This window comes from Calonectris borealis, chromosome W, assembly GCF_964195595.1.
Source record: "Calonectris borealis chromosome W, bCalBor7.hap1.2, whole genome shotgun sequence".
NCBI lineage: Eukaryota > Metazoa > Chordata > Aves > Procellariiformes > Procellariidae > Calonectris > Calonectris borealis.
Window position 1 is genome coordinate 50787288 of NC_134351.1, and position 18530 is coordinate 50805817.

The 18530-nt window shown below is 44.2% G+C and overlaps 1 protein-coding gene and 2 long non-coding RNA genes across 3 annotated transcripts in view; 1 reads left to right on the top strand and 2 right to left on the bottom strand.

Moving 5' to 3' along the window:
- The window catches only part of LOC142074657 (small conductance calcium-activated potassium channel protein 2-like), a 136960-nt gene extending 127849 nt beyond the window's left edge, over positions 1 to 9111 (bottom strand). The window contains exons 1-2 of the mRNA XM_075135417.1: positions 8227 to 9111; positions 7550 to 7645 (exon numbers count right to left, since the gene is read on the bottom strand). Of these exons, the coding sequence (XP_074991518.1) occupies positions 7550 to 7645; positions 8227 to 9111 (981 nt within the window). The remainder of the gene's footprint in view (positions 1 to 7549; positions 7646 to 8226) is intronic.
- The window catches only part of LOC142074791 (uncharacterized), a 244618-nt gene that overhangs the window by 189439 nt on the left and 36649 nt on the right, over positions 1 to 18530 (bottom strand). The window lies entirely within an intron of this gene.
- Positions 9288 to 12514, top strand: LOC142074658 (uncharacterized). Its single transcript, XR_012670661.1, has 3 exons — positions 9288 to 9378; positions 10623 to 10830; positions 11538 to 12514. It is a non-coding gene; the product is annotated as an uncharacterized LOC142074658 (long non-coding RNA).

Sequence of the window (18530 nt, forward strand, 5' to 3'; positions counted from 1 at the left end):
AAGAACTGCCATCTCCCAACACAGCTGCCGTCAGCCACTGTTCCCAATGTGAGAGAAGCCTTACTCTCTTCAGGGAAGATCAGCTTCATTACTACTGGGAAAACTAGAACCAATTAAAAAAGGATATATTCACTGAAGAAATTGGCAATATTTTTTGCAAGGGAATAGGGGAAACAGAAGTTCCGGTGGGTGAGGAATTGGTTGGATGGATGCATCCAGAGGGTAGTGGTCAACGGCTCAATGTCCAGATGGAGATCGGTGACGAGTGGTGTCCCACAGGGGTCCGTACTGGGACCGGTACTGTTTAATATCTTCATCAATGACATAGACAGTGGGATTGAGTGCACCCTCAGCAAGTTTGCAGACGACACCAAGCTGAGTGGTGCGGTCGACACGCCTGAGGGACGGGATGCCATCCAGAGGGACCTGGACAAGCTCGAGAAGTGGGCCCGTGTGAACATCATGAGGTTCAAGAAGGCCAAGTGCAGGGTCCTGCACCTGGGTCGGGGCAACCCCCGGTATCAATACAGGCTGGGGGGATGAAGGGATTGAGAGCAGCCCTGCCGAGGACTTGGGGGTACTGCTGGATGAAAAGCTGGACGTGAGCCAGCAACGTGCGCTCGCAGCCCAGAAGGCCAACCGTATCCTGGGCTGCATCAAAAGAAGCGTGGCCAGCAGGTCGAGGGAGGCGATTCTGCCCCTCTACTCTGCTCTGGTGAGACCCCACCTGCAGTACTGCGTCCAGCTCTGGAGCCCTCAGCACAGGAAAGACATGGACCTGTTGGAGCGGGTCCAGAGGAGGGCCACAAAAATGATCAGGGGGATGGAACGCCTCTCCTATGAGGAAAGGCCGAGAGAGTTGGGGTTATTCAGCCTGGAGAAGAGAAGGCTTCGGGGAGACCTTATTGCAGCCTATCAGTACTTAAAGGGGGCTTATAAGAAAGATGGCGGCAAACTTTTTAGCAGGGCCTGTTGCGACAGGACAAGGGGGAATGGTTTTAAACTGAAAGAGGGTAGATTCAGACTAGGTATAAGGAAGAAATGTTTTACAATGAGGGTGGTGAAACACTGGCACAGGTTGCCCAGATAGGTGGTAGATGCCCCATCCCTGGGAACATTCAAGGTCAGGTTGGACGGGGCTCTGAGCAACCTGATCTACTGGAAGATGTCCCTGTCCATGGCAGGGGGGTTGGACTAGATGACCTTTAAAGGTCCCTTCCAATCCAAACTATTCTATGATTCCAAGTTAAAGGAAGAAATACTGAATCTGAAGCTAGATAAAATGAGCTAATTTATTCATTCTGCCAAAGGAGTACACCTGTGACTCTAGACTTAAGAACGTATTTTTAAGGAAAGATAAACCTGATGTCCTGATAAACTTCTAACAGCCTCACTAAAAAATGCTCAGAACAAGGGTGCATTTGAATGGACAATGCTAGGTATTGTCAGGCCAACCATTCAGTGGCCTGACCATTAGATACAACCTCCTCCTATGTCCTAAGGGAGGCTGTTGGAAACAAGCATCTTCTACATTTAATTTCAATGCAAAAGGCCTCAGATCCTTTCAGTCACTGTTCATTAGATGCTTGACCAACGTTAAAGGATTTTCTATCCTGCCTTCTGTGTCTTATGCATTACAGTGCTGCTTTTCAGAGAGAGTGGGCACCTGTAACTTTTCCTGGGTCAACATGTTCTGCAGATATAATCTATTCAAAAATGTACTGAATGGAACTAAAACTAAATATTTATCAAATAAATACTCCTGAAGTGATAATTTAACAGATATGATGTCTCTAGATTTCTTATAATCAGCGTGCTTTTCTGTTGTATGGAATGTGTACTAATCTTCACTGGTACAAGGTAATTTTCAAGCCTATACATGAAGCTACTGTATCCTGGACCAAAACTGGCACATGATGAGATTTGTTGTCGCCTGATCCAAGGCCTATTAAAATAAACAGAAAAATTTCAGTCATTTTCAACAGGTTTTAGATCAGAATAAAATTATCACTCGATGTTTATTTATTGATTTTCACCTGCTATTCAACAGACTTGCTTTCTGTGCTCTTAATCTTCATTTGTTTTTGCAGCAGCAGCAGTCTTAGCTGATGATTCAGCGTACTTAAGCAAAGGCAAGCTAGACTTTTGTTTCTTTTGGCATGGAGTCAACAGAAGAAGAAAGACAATGAGATAAACATGTACCACCACAGTGAAGGCAAAAGGATTACATAGATACAAACAATTTTGCCTGCAGAATACCCATTAGTGTTTGTGATGGGAAACTGTAAGGGAGTTTAACTTCATATTTCTTAGGGAATGCAGGATTTTTTCTGAAGAACTTTCCAATAAGATAATTAAAGCCCCATAAGCAGTGTTTATTAGAATCATGCATTATGGAATTTATTTGCACAATAAATAAGTCAAGAAATGTATTTATTAACATCCACTTATATTTCCTAGTACTACCTGTTCCATTTCTTCAAGTTTTCAGGAGACAGGGAAAAGGAGAAAAGACTCTTGAGTCTTCAGCAAGATATTTGGGCTCACATGTGTGATAATTTTCCATTATGTTAATGAAGACTGAAAATGTTTCATTCCAAATCCACCAGTATCACATGATTTCCCCACCACTTCAGAACAATCTAGGGACTGAGGGTGCTTTCTCCCTGGAGACCTGGAAAGTGATGGACTGAATTCTAAAAATGAACTCTGCTGTGACAACAATGGCTTAACCTTAACTTTGAAGTTTGCATGACTTTCCATAGGAGTTCTACTTGAGCATGAACTGAGAGTCCAATTTATAAGTGTTTAGAAATCTCAATTCACATACAAAAAAATGAAGATTTCTATTCATTTCTGCCAAATATCAACAATTTTCATTTTTCTGTATGAGTGAGAGCATCTGTATCAAGGGAAGAGGGAGAAGAGGTTCAGATTCAGTCCAGAAGAACACAGGTTACCATTATTCAAGAAAGGCAATAGAAGGGCAATGTTTATTTACAGAAGGGATACCCTAAGTAGTCCAGCACCAAAGCAAAAGTATCCCAGTGGACATAGTCCTCCTACCCTGTGACAGCCATCTTTCAAGAAATACCAGGCTGTGACAGAATACCCGAGAAAGGGGATTAAAGACATTTTATTAGCAACCTTAGAGAATTTTGGTTTTAATCCTTTGTTTTGAGTAATATAAGGAAGTGCCAGTAAAACTTCAGGAACTGTACATTTAAAAAGCATTTCTATCTCCAGCAGTACAAGAGAGAGACAGAGGTGTCTACTTTCTCAGTAAAAGTAGGAAAAAAATGCAGCTTTACCATGTGAACTGTTATCAAAAAAGTTTCTTAACTTCCACCTGATTATTAATCTAACAGCAAATTGCATTAGGGAAATGTGGAATGGAACAATAAGTTGTCTAGAAACAACAATTTTAATCATGTTGTATGCTGCTACTTTAATTATGTAAAATATCATGAGGTAACAAACTGTTTATGCATGAAGTGGGCAATTTATACATTGTAAATTATTATGATAATCGGATGATACTATCTGTCTTCTTAGCTCTTCCCTCCTCCACCTCTTTGAAAGTGTATTTCTCAACTGGAACAGTAGTCAGAGAAATACCTGTTCTAGGCTGGGATAACAATGAGTTACATTTTTCCTACCGGTCTTCCAAACTGAATCAACAACCACACAAGCTTAGAGAGCGAGTAATGAATATTTCATAATCTCCCAAGTGTGATGTTTTTAACAATATTACAAGCATGACAACAACGAACCAAAAGGAGAATACACAGATTTGGCGTTGTCACCATACTTGGCTCCAACATCATTACTGTTGTTCATCTGGCTTTTTTCCTGGGAGAGGGAGGGAGGTGAAGGAAGCATTGTTTATGTTTTTATCCTCTTTTCTGGAAATGATAATGTAGGCTAAGGATTATCATTTAAAACTACCTGGTTTAATTTGATTGTTATTATAGTCTTAACATTAAGTCACATTTAATAAATTTAATAGCTCCTGAATAACAGGATAACTAATACACTAACTAATAATAATAATACATAATAACACTAATAACTAATAACACAGAATAACTAATAATAACACTAATTGTACTTATTATTATACTAATAATAACACTAATAGATAATAATACAGAATAACTAATACACTGCAATCACTGAAAACCTATTTAAAGAAAGCATTTTAACATTTCCAATATTTCACAAAACTGCACAGCAGCCAAACAGTTATTTTTGTCTAAATACTGCAGCTATGCCATTCTGGAGACTTTGGTCTGTCAAATGCAGAGCTGTTTCATAGAATATAAAAATGAATCTGTTTTGCTAATAGGTTTAGAATGCAAGGCTAAAAATATGACCAAAATTATGCATGTGCCGTCAGGCAGCAGGAGAACTCACCTGGCTGTGCTGCGGGAGGGAAGCTGGGGAGGCTGGCAGCCGCCTTCCCCGCAGCACAGGTTGCTCTGAGCCAGGCCCAGCCCAGCCAAGGGCGCCCCGGGTAATGTGCAACGTGCGGAGCTGTCTGCGGTGCTGAAAAGGAGGCGGAGGACACACCCCCCATCCCCACCCCCCTTATATACTGAAGATGCTCCTGTTCCTCTACTGCTTATAAGCTAAAAAAGAAAAAAGAAGAAGAAAACAAAAAAGGGAAAAAAAAAAGACCATTTATCTCACATCCATATAATATTCTTGTGAAGAATCCCTATAAATCTTCTTAAATCTCCCTTCCAACTCCCTTAAAATAGGTTGTTCAGCAGGTCTGGGACAAGCAAACTCACAGTTTGGTTTAACTGACGAGCTGACTGTTTTCAAAACAGAACACATAGGCAAGGTCATTTAAATGGACAGACTACAGTCACCTGCTATACTGTTAGGCACTACCACAGAGTTGCTTGCAGCATGGCTGTTCAGACCTCCTACCAAGAAATCAAGGGCACAGACTACTGAAAATAAAAGCAGCAGCTGATTTTGGTTAGCAGACATTTTATGTCACCAGGAGCTTCTAAATATTAAATCTGCAAGCACTACTAATTGCTAAACTTTCATCTTATTTCCCAACATATTTTAGTTCATGTTTTGCAGGAAAATCTACTTTTCTTTCAGGTAGGTTTGCTTCTATCAGACTATGAAACATACCACACTGCAAGCAAAATACATTGTCATCCTGTTCTGTACAACAAAATTTATTGTCTTGAAGAATTCCTGCAAATTTACACTATACTTACTGATAAAGTCTAAGTACCTTTCAGAGAAGAATAAGAAAGGAATGATCAAATTTGAACAAGATCAGCAAACAGCTGGTGCTCCAGGACACAATCAGCCATCTATGGGCATGATTCTACAGACCTGATTCAAGAAATATTCCACTGCACATAGCAGGATATTTGCATGAATTAAAGGCAAGTATCCCTTCAGAAAACAGTCAGTTTTAAAGATTATTTAAAAATCATTACATTATCGAGCTTACGCAGTATTTTCTTTCACTTGGAGTAGGTTCTGTACATTTCTAAGCTAAAGTATTTTAAAGATACTTCTTGCTTTCAGAGTTAAGGTGTAACATAAATTTAGCACCATAGATGGATGTAAATATTTCTCTGTGTGTTTTTCATCTTATTTTTTAAAAAGTCAAGTGTGCGTATATAAACATACTGTGCCTAAATTAAAAATCTATCAAATATCCAACAGCTAAGGGTGGTACAATGGCCTTTCCTTCCAATAGTGTCCTTGAAAACAAAACTTCCCTTTCATTTTCAAGATGAATGACAGAGCCCCTTGGAGCTGCAGCTTACTCCAGGCTCTGACATGAGTACTGCAGCCTACAGTGTCTCTCAGACAAAAACATAGAGTATTACTGTTTTACAAACAGGTATGCTTGTATTCTATACTGTCAGGCAGTGTTGAAAACTACATTAACCTTGATTAAGTCACATGATTGCACAACTCCTTCCATGTAGTCTCATACATGAAGGAGTTCTTTAAAATGATCAGTTAAAAAAAAATCAGAAATACAACTGAAGTTTTTTAAAAGATTGATTTTTCTGATCCATAACAGATCTCTGAAAGAATGAAAATGTGTACCTAATTAGCTGGAAAAAAAAAATGCAAATGTTGGCGTAACTACCTACTGTAAGCTTATGCATACAGAAACCTAAGACTATTTGGTTATCTTGTGTATTGTTTTCTATTTAAAGTTTCTTGAAAATACATAGAATAATACAAATACTTACAGAGCTTGTTTTTTTCAGCTTTGTTCTTAGTGCCTCAAGCACCACTTATAGCAAGGTACACTGGAGAACAAGGCTCCCACATTGCAGCAGCTACATTTATTTACTTTTGCACAAATAAAGAAACCTCTTCATCAGTATTCCAATAGTTTATAGTGATACTCAGTCACCAGACACTTGTTTATTGAGTACAATAATGTTAAACACCTGCCCATCTTTGATATTAATGCAAAGAAACTGGGTTCTGAGCCAGAAATAGTGTTTTTCATATGTAAGGACTGCAGGACAGGATCCCATTTGGCAAAGAGTCTTCAGTAACGCAATACGTCTCTAACAGTAGTCTAAGTAGGAGACTATGGTGCCCTTTCATATTAGAACTACAGCATAGAAGAAGGGTGCTATACAATTCTTAATTTCTCTTTTTTGTTAATTGGTACTGCTGAAAAAGATGTCTTTGCCCTTGAAAACTGTCATTTCTGCCTGTAGCCCAAGGTATCTCTAATTAGACATAGCAAAAACACCACTGTATCTACAAATAAGGTATTTTTCACTTCAAAACTTTGAATACTCTCTCTTATATGTTTCAATTTAACTGAAATGTCAAATCGTAATTTCTTGATCAAAAAAAAATTGACAACTGAAATTAGAACCAAGTACCTGGGACAGGACACGTGACAGTATTTTTAGACTTACTCTATAGCTTTGATCATTAAATTCCCCCTACCTTTAGCCCTACCTGTCTTGACAGCTTTCCTCTGTCACATTTCCTAGTGGCTGTAATTTCTATGGCATTAAATAAAACAAATCCAACATAAGGTTTCCCCCTCTTTTCAAATATTCTTCTAGCGTATGCTAGTATCTGAAACAGCACAGTGAAGATTACATACCTAGAAGTTACTGATGCCTCTTTCCTAATAATTAGCCCTGCTAGCCAGAGAAAATGCACAGCATGACATTTAGTCACTGGGAAATAAAAGACTGTTGCCCTACATCTGCTACAGAAGACAGCAGGTATGTCATAGAGAAAGTGTGCTATAACCTCCGAACTAAGTGATCCTACTAGCATAATTGCAGGTAACAGTCCCTAACAGGCAATGCTTCCTAGCACGAATGTGTCCATGTAGCCTATCTTGTTTCTCTCCAGGGATGAAATACATTCACTGAACTTCAGGAAGCACTAAGTGATTATTTTTGTTTTCTGAATCAGCAGGAAGTGCAAAGTGCTTACCACAATAAAGCCTTTAGAAAAACTGACTCTGCAACCACAGATATGTAAACACTCAGCAATTCATAAAGTGAAACATTACCTGAATTTCCCTTGCATGGTATACAATAATGAGCCCAAGCAGGATAATCGTGGAGAGGCTAATAAGACATTTTAGAGCGAGGGAATACAGAGACTCCTGCAACAGAAAGACACCACTGTCCGTCAGAGACCCACACGCACGGGACCGTTCCCGCCCCGCCGGGCTCCCCAGCCCCACTGCGAGCAGCGGAGCCCGGACTGGGAGGGGAGGGAGGGTCGCCTCGCCTTACGGTGTCGGGGCCGGGGGGTGCCTCACGGCGGGGCCGGGGGAAGGGGACACCTCGCCTCACGGTTGCGGAACCGCGGCGGGAGCATCTCGTCTCAGGGCGGAGGACCAGTGGGCCCCACACGGAGGTGCCGGGGGGTCAGGGCACCTCTCCTCAGGGCGAGGGACGCCTCACGGCAGGGCCGGGCGAGGGCCGAACAGTCCCGCCGCGCCGGGCTCTAAGAGAAACGAAGTGACGTCGGGGCGGCTAGACCGCACGGATTTGAACGACTGACAGGAGAGTGCAGCTGGCTGCGGAGCCGCCTTCCCGCGAGCCGGCCTCGCCCGCGGGCCGGGGCGGACACGGAGCCCGCGGCAGGGGCACGGGACGGGACGGGACGGGGGGGCGTGGGTCGGGCTGCGCCGACGGCGCCGAGAGCGAGAGGAAGGCGGTCCGACGGCGTGGCAGGTACCTTCGTGTAGGCGCCCCAGGACAGCTCTGTCTCGATCACCATGACTACGATGCCGAACATGCCGAAGATGAGCGCGTAGTCGCTGAGGCGCTTGCGCTTCTCGAAGAGCGCCCGGCGGTGCCCCAGCTTGTAGCCGATGTTCTGGTTCTTCTTCTTGCTGGACTTGCCCCCGCCGTTGTTCGTGCCGCCGGAGCCGTAGAGCGCCAGGTTGTTGGAGTTGTTGTGCTCGGGCTTGGAGACCACGATCTCCGGGGCAGCGGCTACGGGGCTGGCGAGCGGCGGCTGGAGCGGCTGAGACTCGGAGCCAAGCTCGTGCAGGTTCCTGCGGGATGAGCTCAGGTTGCTGAGCGGCCGCATGATGCCGCCGTTGTACCTGCAGCTACTCATGGCTATTTCGGCGAAGGGATTGCTCTCCCGACGCTGCTGGTAGTGGTGATGGTGGGTGCTGCCGCTGCTGACACTGCTGCTGGGACTGGCTGCCTGCTGCTGCTGCAGGCTATGGCACTGGTGGTACTGGGGGTACTGGTGGGGCTGCCTGGACGAGCCGGCATGGCTGGAGGGGGTGAGCTCGCTGACGTTCAACTGGCTGCCCTGCCGGGAGGAGGCGGAGATGGAGAGCGGCGAGGAGTGAGTCCTGAAGGCGCCCGAGAGGGGCGAAGAAGTGCGGAGCAGCGAGGGCAGGTTATCCCCCGCTGCTGCCGCAGCGGCCCCATAGTAGGTGCAGCTGTTGCACTGGAGGCATGGGCTCTGCTGCGGCTGCGGCTGCTGGAGAAGACTCTGCTTGTCCTGGCCGTGCTGCTGCTGCTGCTGCTGCTGCTGCTGCTGCTGCTGCTGCTGCTGCTGCTCGGAGCAGAAGCCCGGCTGGAACTGCAATGGTGTTTCCATGTCAGAGGCGTTAAAGCCGCAGGAGGACCAGGTGGTGGTGGTGCACCTGCGCAATGCGTTATGGTCGGCAGGGGAGAGTCCTGCTGCCGCCACGAAGGGCCCATCCCGGCTTCCGTAGAATCCAGCCGCTGCGTCCGATTGGTCGGGCGGACCAAAACAAGGAGCATCTCGTTGGGGGAGACCGGCTGCGGCGTGAGGCGGCGGAGAGATCCCCCATCTGCCCTGCCCCCTCCCGCGCGGGGATCCCGTCTCCCACCACTCCCGCAGGTAAGGGTTACCCTCGCCCCGCCGCCGGGGTGCCCCACGCCACAGAAACCCGGGGCGTCCCGAGGTGGGCGGGGAGAGCGCTCGCTGAGCTCGCTTCCGGGATCGCCCTCTGCGAGGAAAGGGCCGCCGCGGCGGGGCTTCCCGGCCCCGACGCCGCCGCACACATCTGCGCCGTCTCCAGAACATGGGCACTGCGCTGCGCTCCGGAGCTGTCTAGCGACGCCCCGCCGCTTCCCGGAGACGTGCAAAACAGCAGCGCCCTCGCTCCGAGGCCCTCGCCGCGGCCTCGGGGAGGAGGCGGCTCTCGGGGCCTGGCGCGGCCGACGCCCAGCACAGAGAGGAGCTGGGCCTGGCTGCGGCCTCAGGCCGTGCCCACAGGCCATCAGAGAGGTCACAGGAGATCTCTCCTCTCCTGAAACTCGGGAGAGCCCAGGGCCCGGGACAGGGCCCAGAGCCCAGGGCCCACTGCCTTCCAGGGCCCGCAGGGCCCGGGGTGGCAGCAGGAGCTAACCGCTAGGGGGCCATCCTTTGGCATTTGGTTACATATAGTAATTTCCGATATTTTTCAGACCTATAATAAAGGGGAGGACTTCTTTTGGCCACTCTTTTTCTGAACTAAAAAAGGAAGAAACTAGTCACTGGAAGTTTCATAGAGTTTTAGGTCATCACCTGAGGATGCAATACAAGGTGATTTATAGGTTAGGGACTTATTCTAATGGGTTACCAGAAGCTTTAACAGTGAAACAGGATCATTTTCATTAAGTGATTGAGTTTTCGTCTGGATCCATTTTCCTGAAACTGTTCCACAGCAATCTTTTTTGTTATGTGATAAAAGCTCATCTGCACACTCACAAAGGAGCTCAGAGAGGCAATGGCAAGAGGGGGAGCCCAAATAATACCCTGCCAAGTGTGGTGGTGCATTCCTTCCCCCCTTTCCCTTTTTCCAGGGCCACTCTAAGACCTCAGAGATTCCTGATAAACTTTGGCCCTCCTGTAATGAGTCGGGCAGTGAAGCATCCCTTGACTGCTCCCAGAACTCCTACATGGCCAAAATTAAGAACAGCACTGGCCGTACCAGGACTTTCGCTACTCAACCCAGGTGGGGTCCAAGGTTGGGAATAACCCGTCATTTCCCTGGCACCCTTATCTGAGTTGTATCTCGAGTAGAACAGCACTATTGTTAATGAGGTCTTGAGAATTGTCACGGATGACTAAAGCCAATCATCTAACGAACCTATAAACAGTGGTCCTCAGTGAGACCCTTTGAGCTCTCCTGGACCGCAGCGGGCTGCGCCCAGCATCTCCCTCTGAGTGGGACGCCTCTCAGAGTTCGCAAACTCTCGAGTTTGTGAGACTCGGAGGATCACCGAGACTTGGGCTGAAACACTCCTCGGCCGAGACACTCCTCGGGGCTCAACCCTTCGCCTGTTGGGAAATGCCAAGGCATCTAACGTGAGTATTTCACGAGACTCGAGGGGAATTTTTAACAGGTATACCTTTATAAATTTATCTAGCTTTAGGCCTTCATAAACTTATCTAGCTTTGGTACCATATTCATATTTTTATATATATATTTTGATTGATCTAGATCTTTTGCGCATTTATGTGTGTAACCACTAACAAGTATCATTTGTAGCTCAATTGTTTTAGTATTTGTAGAAAAACTTGACTAACTCCTTTTGTAGCTGCCAAATTGATTAATGCTTAAGTATTGTTGGACTCTAAGTTGCTGCTAAACACCCTTAACCCTTTAGTCATAAACCGTTGCCCAGGTCTGAGACTAAGGGTAGATCCAGCCGCACCTGGACTCCTCTCTGAGGAGGAGTTTAGAGAGCAAGGGGGTCTACTCTGAACCTCGTGACTCAACAGGAGGGCCTCCTTATCCCTTTGGTATTAGACACAAACCGTTGTCCAAGTCTGAGACTTAAGATTGGATCCAGCTGGGTCTTCTCTGAACCTCCTGACTCAACAGGAGGGTCTCCCTTACCCTTTTATCCTCAATCTCTGTACAAATCATTCCAACACAACTCTGACACGATTTTCTCTGTGTATACTTAATCCATGTAATGAGTAATAGTGTGAACCTTGCCATCGAATTCTGCTAAGTCACGTTTCTATAAAATTCTATTAAAATCACCTTTTGCCGATATCTTTGTCAGTGATCTTTAAAGCGGCCTTAAAACTACTCATTCGTAACACCAGGCTACTCCCAGGCCCATCACAGGGGCCATCAGTCGATCAAAGGCCCATCTGCACAAGTCCAGAGGAGCACAGAGGCACAAAATACCAAACGGCAACCCAAATCAAGGACTCCCGAGGAATGAACACCTTCTCCGGGCCCCTCCCAGGGCTGTCCCAGCAGAGCTGTCAGACCCATTGTCCAGGCATGAAACCCATCGAGATGAGTCATCGGGAGCAGCTCTCCAGATCACCTTTCGGACTAAGGGAGGTTGCTGCCTAGGGGTGGGACTTTTTATGAGATGCAGGGGAAAAGCAGTTTGGGATGGGATCGCACAGGACTTAACTATGGGATGTTTAGGGGGGGAACCAAAGGCAGGACAAGGGAGTGGTTTAGGTGATTTGGGGAGGAACAAGTGTGGACAAATAGAGGGGTAAGGGGATAAAAAGGGCCAGTCGCATGTAAATAGTTTGCTGGTCAGTACGCTTGTCTGGCTATGCCCTGCGCCTGATCAGCGCAGTCTGTCCTATCTTCTTATTAAATTCCTTTCTAACTCTTTCCTGGCTGAGGGCTCTCTATTCTGTGTGTATGTATGGGGGTGTGAGTGCAGCAACTGGAGTCAGACCATGAGTCGGAGGGCCTGAGTATCTGTGGTGCCAGCGACTGGAGCAAGTGCAGGTGTGTGAGTGAGTATGATCACTAGTGAAGATCAAGCCGGACTAGCTGGGGAGTAAGTGAAGTGGACTGGGAGCAAGTGGGTGAGTGAGTCTCCAAGGTCCAGGTCTGGGTGTGAGAGCGCCTGTGTATCTCTAAGGGTGAGAGCATTGGGAGGGGTCAGCTATTGAGACCTGGGAAGTCCCGGCCAGCTGTGTGTGTGTGTGCGCACGCGCGTGCGCGCAATGGTCTGTACCAGCAACTGTAGTGGGGCTGCGGCCTTGGGGGCTCATATATCCAGGTGCCAGCAGCTGAGGAGACTGGGATCCAGGGGCCAGCTATGAGTAGAATGAGGCTGTTGGTGCTGATGCAGTAGGTACAGTCTGTTACAGTACCTCTTATTCCATACTGCTCGCTTCTTTAATTCTAAACAATGAAGACTTGTTGCTTAGGAGTTAGGTAACTAGCAGGTGTTGTGTTTGCAGGTGTCTAGTATTGTTTGACCCTAGTAATGATTAACCTTGAAATTAAGAACCATAAATGAACGTGGTCCAGACATGGCTCGGAGACAAACCTCGACCTTATAAGGAAAGAAAGGAACGAGTTCATGAAGAGTTTACTACCCTACCGACCACCAGAGACCACTCGAGACCCTCAAGAAGACCCTAAAGACTTTAGTGCGCATGTGTCTAGGATGATGTAATATTATAATTAGTTCTCGGAAATTTAATGAATATGTAAAAAAGAATCTTAAAATATGTATGAGAAGCATAGATATAAGCAAAAAGGTGACTAGACCAGGTGTGCTTGATTTGTGGCAAGTCCACCGAGCACCCAGGCCTGAATAAAACAATATCTCTCCGGAGCGTGTGGAATTGGTTACTTGCACGCCGGGCACGAATCCGCTTTTCGGACAACAGTTTTTGGCGACCCAGGTGGGACTGCTGTGAAGCCTTGCCCGGATCGACTTGCCGGCTCTCGGTGGGGAGACCCTGCTCTCAGGACTCCAGCGCACACCGACCTTTTGATCGGGGACTCCGTGAGTATCCTCCCCGACCAGAGCAGGTGAGCGACTCAACGGTGCAACGCTAAGGTGAATGAGATATTGTTCTGGGGTATAAAATTGTGCATGCATTTGGTAAGGAATTGTGGCCACAGGTAAAGAGGTATATTCATATGCGTTTGACAGTGACGACTGGAGTATATGAAATTGTGGCGCCAAAGGTAAAAAGGGTATATTCATATACGTTTGACAGTGACGACTGGAGTATATGAAATCATGGTTAAGAACGTTCTTTTTGGGCAAAAATATGGAAACTCAACAGTCTAAAGTAACACCTTGCTCTCCCCTTGGATGCATCATAAAACATTGGGGAAAATTTGGGGGAGATCCTTTGAGAAAGGAGAAATTAATTGAGTATTGTACTAGATGGTGGCCAATGTATAAATTAGAAGATGAGGTAAAATGGCCAGAATTGGGAACTCTGCAATATAATACTATCTTGCAACTTATGTTATTTTGTGGACAACCAGAGTAAATGGGATGAGGTCCCTTATGTGGACTTGTTCTTTACCTTGAGAAATGATCATGAAATTCGGAAGAAATGTAAACTTGTAGACTCGGATTCTAATGTGTTGATGATGATGATGATGGAGGACAAGGAACCAAAAACGCATTGTTCTGCTTGTAGTATAGGGAAACAGTGTTTAAAACTAGGAGAAGAGGAAGAAGATATACAGATGTTGGTGGCACCGAGTAAAACTGAAAGTTTTGAAACTGAAGCAAGGGGAAGTAATACATTTAGTCCAATAGCTGGCAGAACTAGGATCCAACAGGGGTCTGTCGGAAAGAATTGTCAGGATCATATAGGGAAAATCCTGAAAAGGTGTATAGATCTTTTAAGACAATTATTAAAAATCATAATCCAGATTGGCAAGATATTCAAATTCTTTTAAATAATTTGTTAACTCCTGGAGAAAAGAGGGTGGTATTGGGAAAAAACTAATACGGAAAATGAAAGAAAAAAAAATAGGAAACAGAAAGCCGCTATTCTTGTGGCTGCTTTTGTGAATGACCAAGGATCTGCTGGAGGTAGGGATAGAAGATATTTGAGAGGTAAAAGCAAAGAGTACTTAAGGAGCAGAGGTAGAAGATGTGGAAATATATTTAAACAGTCTACTCTGTTAGGGATCAATCAATGTGCTGCATATAACAAACAAGGACACTAGAAAAATGAGTGTCCAGAGAATAAGAAAGTTGCTGTGATTCGGCCACAGCAAATTCTACCTGAAGCTGATCTACTTATGATGGGAGAGGATTCTGAATGATGGGGACTGGGGGCAGAAAATGATATTCTCCCAGCTGAGCCCCTGGTTCCAGTAAAGCTGGGAAATAAGAGAGTTGATTTTTTAGTGGACACTGGAGCAAAATATTCTGTTATAAATACATGTAAAGGACCAATGAGTAAATTTAATGTATCTATTGTTGGGGTCCCGGGAAAGAAAGAGGTAAGGCCTTTTTTGAAACCTTTAAAATGTAAAATTGGAGGAAAAACATTGATGCATGAATTTTTATATATACCGGAATGCACCATGCCTCTCTTGGGACAGGATTTATTAAATAAATTTGGAGCACAAATTAACTTTAAAAAAGGAAGAATCCAAGTTCATTCCAAGACAAACACAGAAGAATCTGAAGAAATACCAGAAGAAATTAAAGATGCAGTTTACCCTTTTGTTTGGGCAACAGAGAAACCAGGAAGAGCGAAAAATGTGGAACCGGTAAAAGTTGAATTGAAAACAGGAGTTCAACCGGTAAGAAAGAAACAATATCCTATTAGTATAGAAGCCAGAAAAGGTTTGGAACAATAATAAATAATTTTCTTAAATATGGACTTTTAAGAGAATGTACTCTATCCTTCCAGTGAAAAAGCAATTAGTGGTAGACATTCATCCAGTCCATATATGCTGCTAACAACTATCAGTGAATCAAATGCACATTTCTCAGTTTTAGATTTGAAAGATGCTTTCTTTTGTATAGCTCTGGAAGAAAACAGTCAAAAGATTTTTGCCTTTGAAGGGGAAGATCCGTCGACTGGGAGGAGAACTCAGCTCTGCTGGACTGTGCTGCCACAAGGGTTTAAAAGTAGCCCAACCATCTTTGGAGCAGCCCTGACCAAGGAATTGGAACAGTGGTCCGGTAAGGAAGATCAAATCCCCCTCCTTCAGTGTGTTGATGACACCCTATTGGGAGCAGATACTACTGAGATCTGCAAAGGGAAGACTGTTAGCCTCCTAAACTTTTTGGGAATGGCCGGGTACAGGGTGTCAGAGAAGAAAGCACAAATTGCAAAGCAAACTGTAATTTATTTGGGATTTGAGATTTCCCAAGGACAATGAAGATTGGGAAATAATAGAAAAAAAAGCCATTTGCAAGATGGCACCCCCTCAATCTACAATATCAAGCTCTGTTAGTGGAACAAGATGACATCATTTTGAAGTAAGTGCAATTTTAAATCCTGCTGCTTTAATGCCAAGTGAAAAAGAGAGTGATCCTAATCATGATTGTTTACAAGTTATCAAACAGGTATATGCCAGCAGGCCAGACCTGAAAGATGTCCCTCTCCAGACTCCGGATGAAGAATTATTTACTGATGGAAGCAGCTTTGCTGTGAAAGGAGCAAGGAGGGCTGGCTATGCCGTGGTAACTTTAACCGAAGATCAAGAAGTAAAAGCATTACCTCCAAATACATCTGCCCAGAAGGCAAAGATAACAGCTTTGACAAGAGCTTTAGATCTGGCTAAAGGTAAATGAGTTAATATTTATACAGACTCTAAATATGCTTTTGGAGTTGTTCATGCCCATGGAGCGATATGGAAAGAGCGAGGACTTTTGTCTGCCAGTGGCTCACCTATAAAGTATGGAACAGAGATTTTAAATTTATTGGAAGCAGTACAAAAAAACCCCAAAGAAGTTGCTGTGATTCATTGTAAAGTGCATCAAAGAGGAAACTCAAAAGTAATACAAAGAAATTGAAAGGCAAATGGAGCTGCCAAGCATGTAGCGCTGAATACCACACCCCAATTTATAATGAAAAAAAAAAATATATAAGTTGGCTGAACTATTACAGTGCAGAAGGAATGATCTAGGATGATGGATGACTTCACATGGACAATGTATAGTAACTCCCGAAATCATGAAGAAATTGATGGTCACAAGCCATGCTGAGACACATATGGGAGCAGAGGCAATGGTCGAGTCAGTAAAACGATATGCAATAGGGACTAAAATGTTATTGATTGCTAAAAGTGTGAGCAACAAATGTGAGATTTGTCTTAGGAACAATCCGAAAATACAAATCCGACCCCCTCCTGGAGAGGTAAGGAAAAGCATAACTCCCAGTGAGTATTGGCAAATAGATTTTTCAGAATTACCAAGGTGCAATCAATACCGATATTTATTGGTATTGGTAGATACCTTCTCTGGATGGCCAGAAGCTTTCCCGTGTCGAACCAACAAAGCAAAAGAGATAACAAAACACTTATTAAAGGAAATTATTCCAAGATTTGGAGTCCCTTTAGGGATGTCCTCGGACAGAGGTCCACATTTTGTGGCAGAGGTTATTAAGAATGTGAGTAAGACACTAAGAAGATCACAATTTAGTAGACAAGTAGAGAGAATGAACCAAACATTAAAAAGACAAATTTCTAAAATATATCAGGAAGCTCAGTTGAAATGGATTGAAGCTTTACCACTTGCCTTGTTAAGAATTAGGGTGACCCCGAGAGCTAGAGAAAAAATAAGTCCATTTGAAATTCTGTATGGCAAACCTTATAATGTCAATCTAACAGGAAGGTTTGAACAAATGCACATAATAGGAGAAAAAAGTGTTAACTGAATATCTCTTGTCTTTGAGTAAAATAGTGAGTTTTTTACACAAATATGTTCTTTTGAGCACACTTTTACCCCTTGAATTTCTGGTACATTCATTCAGTCCAGGAGACCAAGTCTACCTGCGAACGTGGAAGGACGACCCCTTTGGAGAAAAGCGGAAAGGACCCTTCCAAGTGTTATTAACAACAAACACTACTGTAAAATTAGAAGAAATAAACTCTTGGATTCATTACATCAGAATAAAGAAAATACCTCCTAGACCGTGGACATCTACACCTAAGGAACCATTGAAATTAACTTTAAGGCGTACTTGATGAGTCACCGGAAATGTTGCTGAATTATTTGTGATATTTAAAATATTTATTGTTAGAAAGGAAACCAAATTAATTAGGAATTGTGGGTTTAGGAATAGAAAATGTGGAGCCTGTTGATATTAGTTACGGCGATCAGTAAAGCTGAATCCCAATTTCTATTGCCAAAATGGGATAGAAATCGAAATATCAGGGAACTTTTAACCAGAGAAGTAAATTTTCATGGCTTCCAAATTTAAATTGGCTCAAACAGTTATTTTTACTTGCAATACTGGTCGTCATCTTAGCTATAATTACTTGTTGTATGATTCAATGTATGTCTTTTTGTAGACCAAATGCTTATAAGTGAATGGTGTGAGACTCATGATGCTCAACATCATAAGTCTCAAAGGGGGGAATTGATGCAGTAGGTACAGTCTGTTACAGTACCTCTTATTCCATACTGCTCGCTTCTGTAATTCTAAACAATGAAGACTTGTTGCTTAGGAGTTAGGTAAGTAGCAGGTATTGTGTTTGCAGGTGTCTAGTATTGTTTGACCCTAGTAATGATTAACCTTGAAATTAAGAACCATAAATGAACGTGGTCCAGACATGGCTCGGAGACAAACCTCGACCTTATAAGGAAAGAAAGGAACGAGTTCATGAAGAGTTTACTACCCTACCGACCACCAGAGACCACTCGAGACCCTCAAGAAGACCCTAAAGACTTTAGTGCGCATGTGTCTAGGATGATGTAATATTATAATTAGTTCTCGGAAATTTAATGAATATGTAAAAAAGAATCTTAAAATATGTATGAGAAGCATAGATATAAGCAAAAAGGTGACTAGACCAGGTGTGCTTGATTTGTGGCAAGTCCACCGAGCACCCAGGCCTGAATAAAACAATACCTCTCCGGAGCGTGTGGAATTGGTTCCTTGCACGCCGGGCACGAATCCGCTTTTTGGACAACAGTGCTGTCTCTGTTCACGTGAGCGCTCTGTCTTTCAGTGATCTGTGTGGCGGGCCATGTATGTATGTATGTGGTGTATATGTGTTCTCTGTGTGTGTCCCTGCCGGGAATGCATTTTCAGCCTTGCTACTGTTTGGACCTAGGGACATGGAGCGGCAGCAG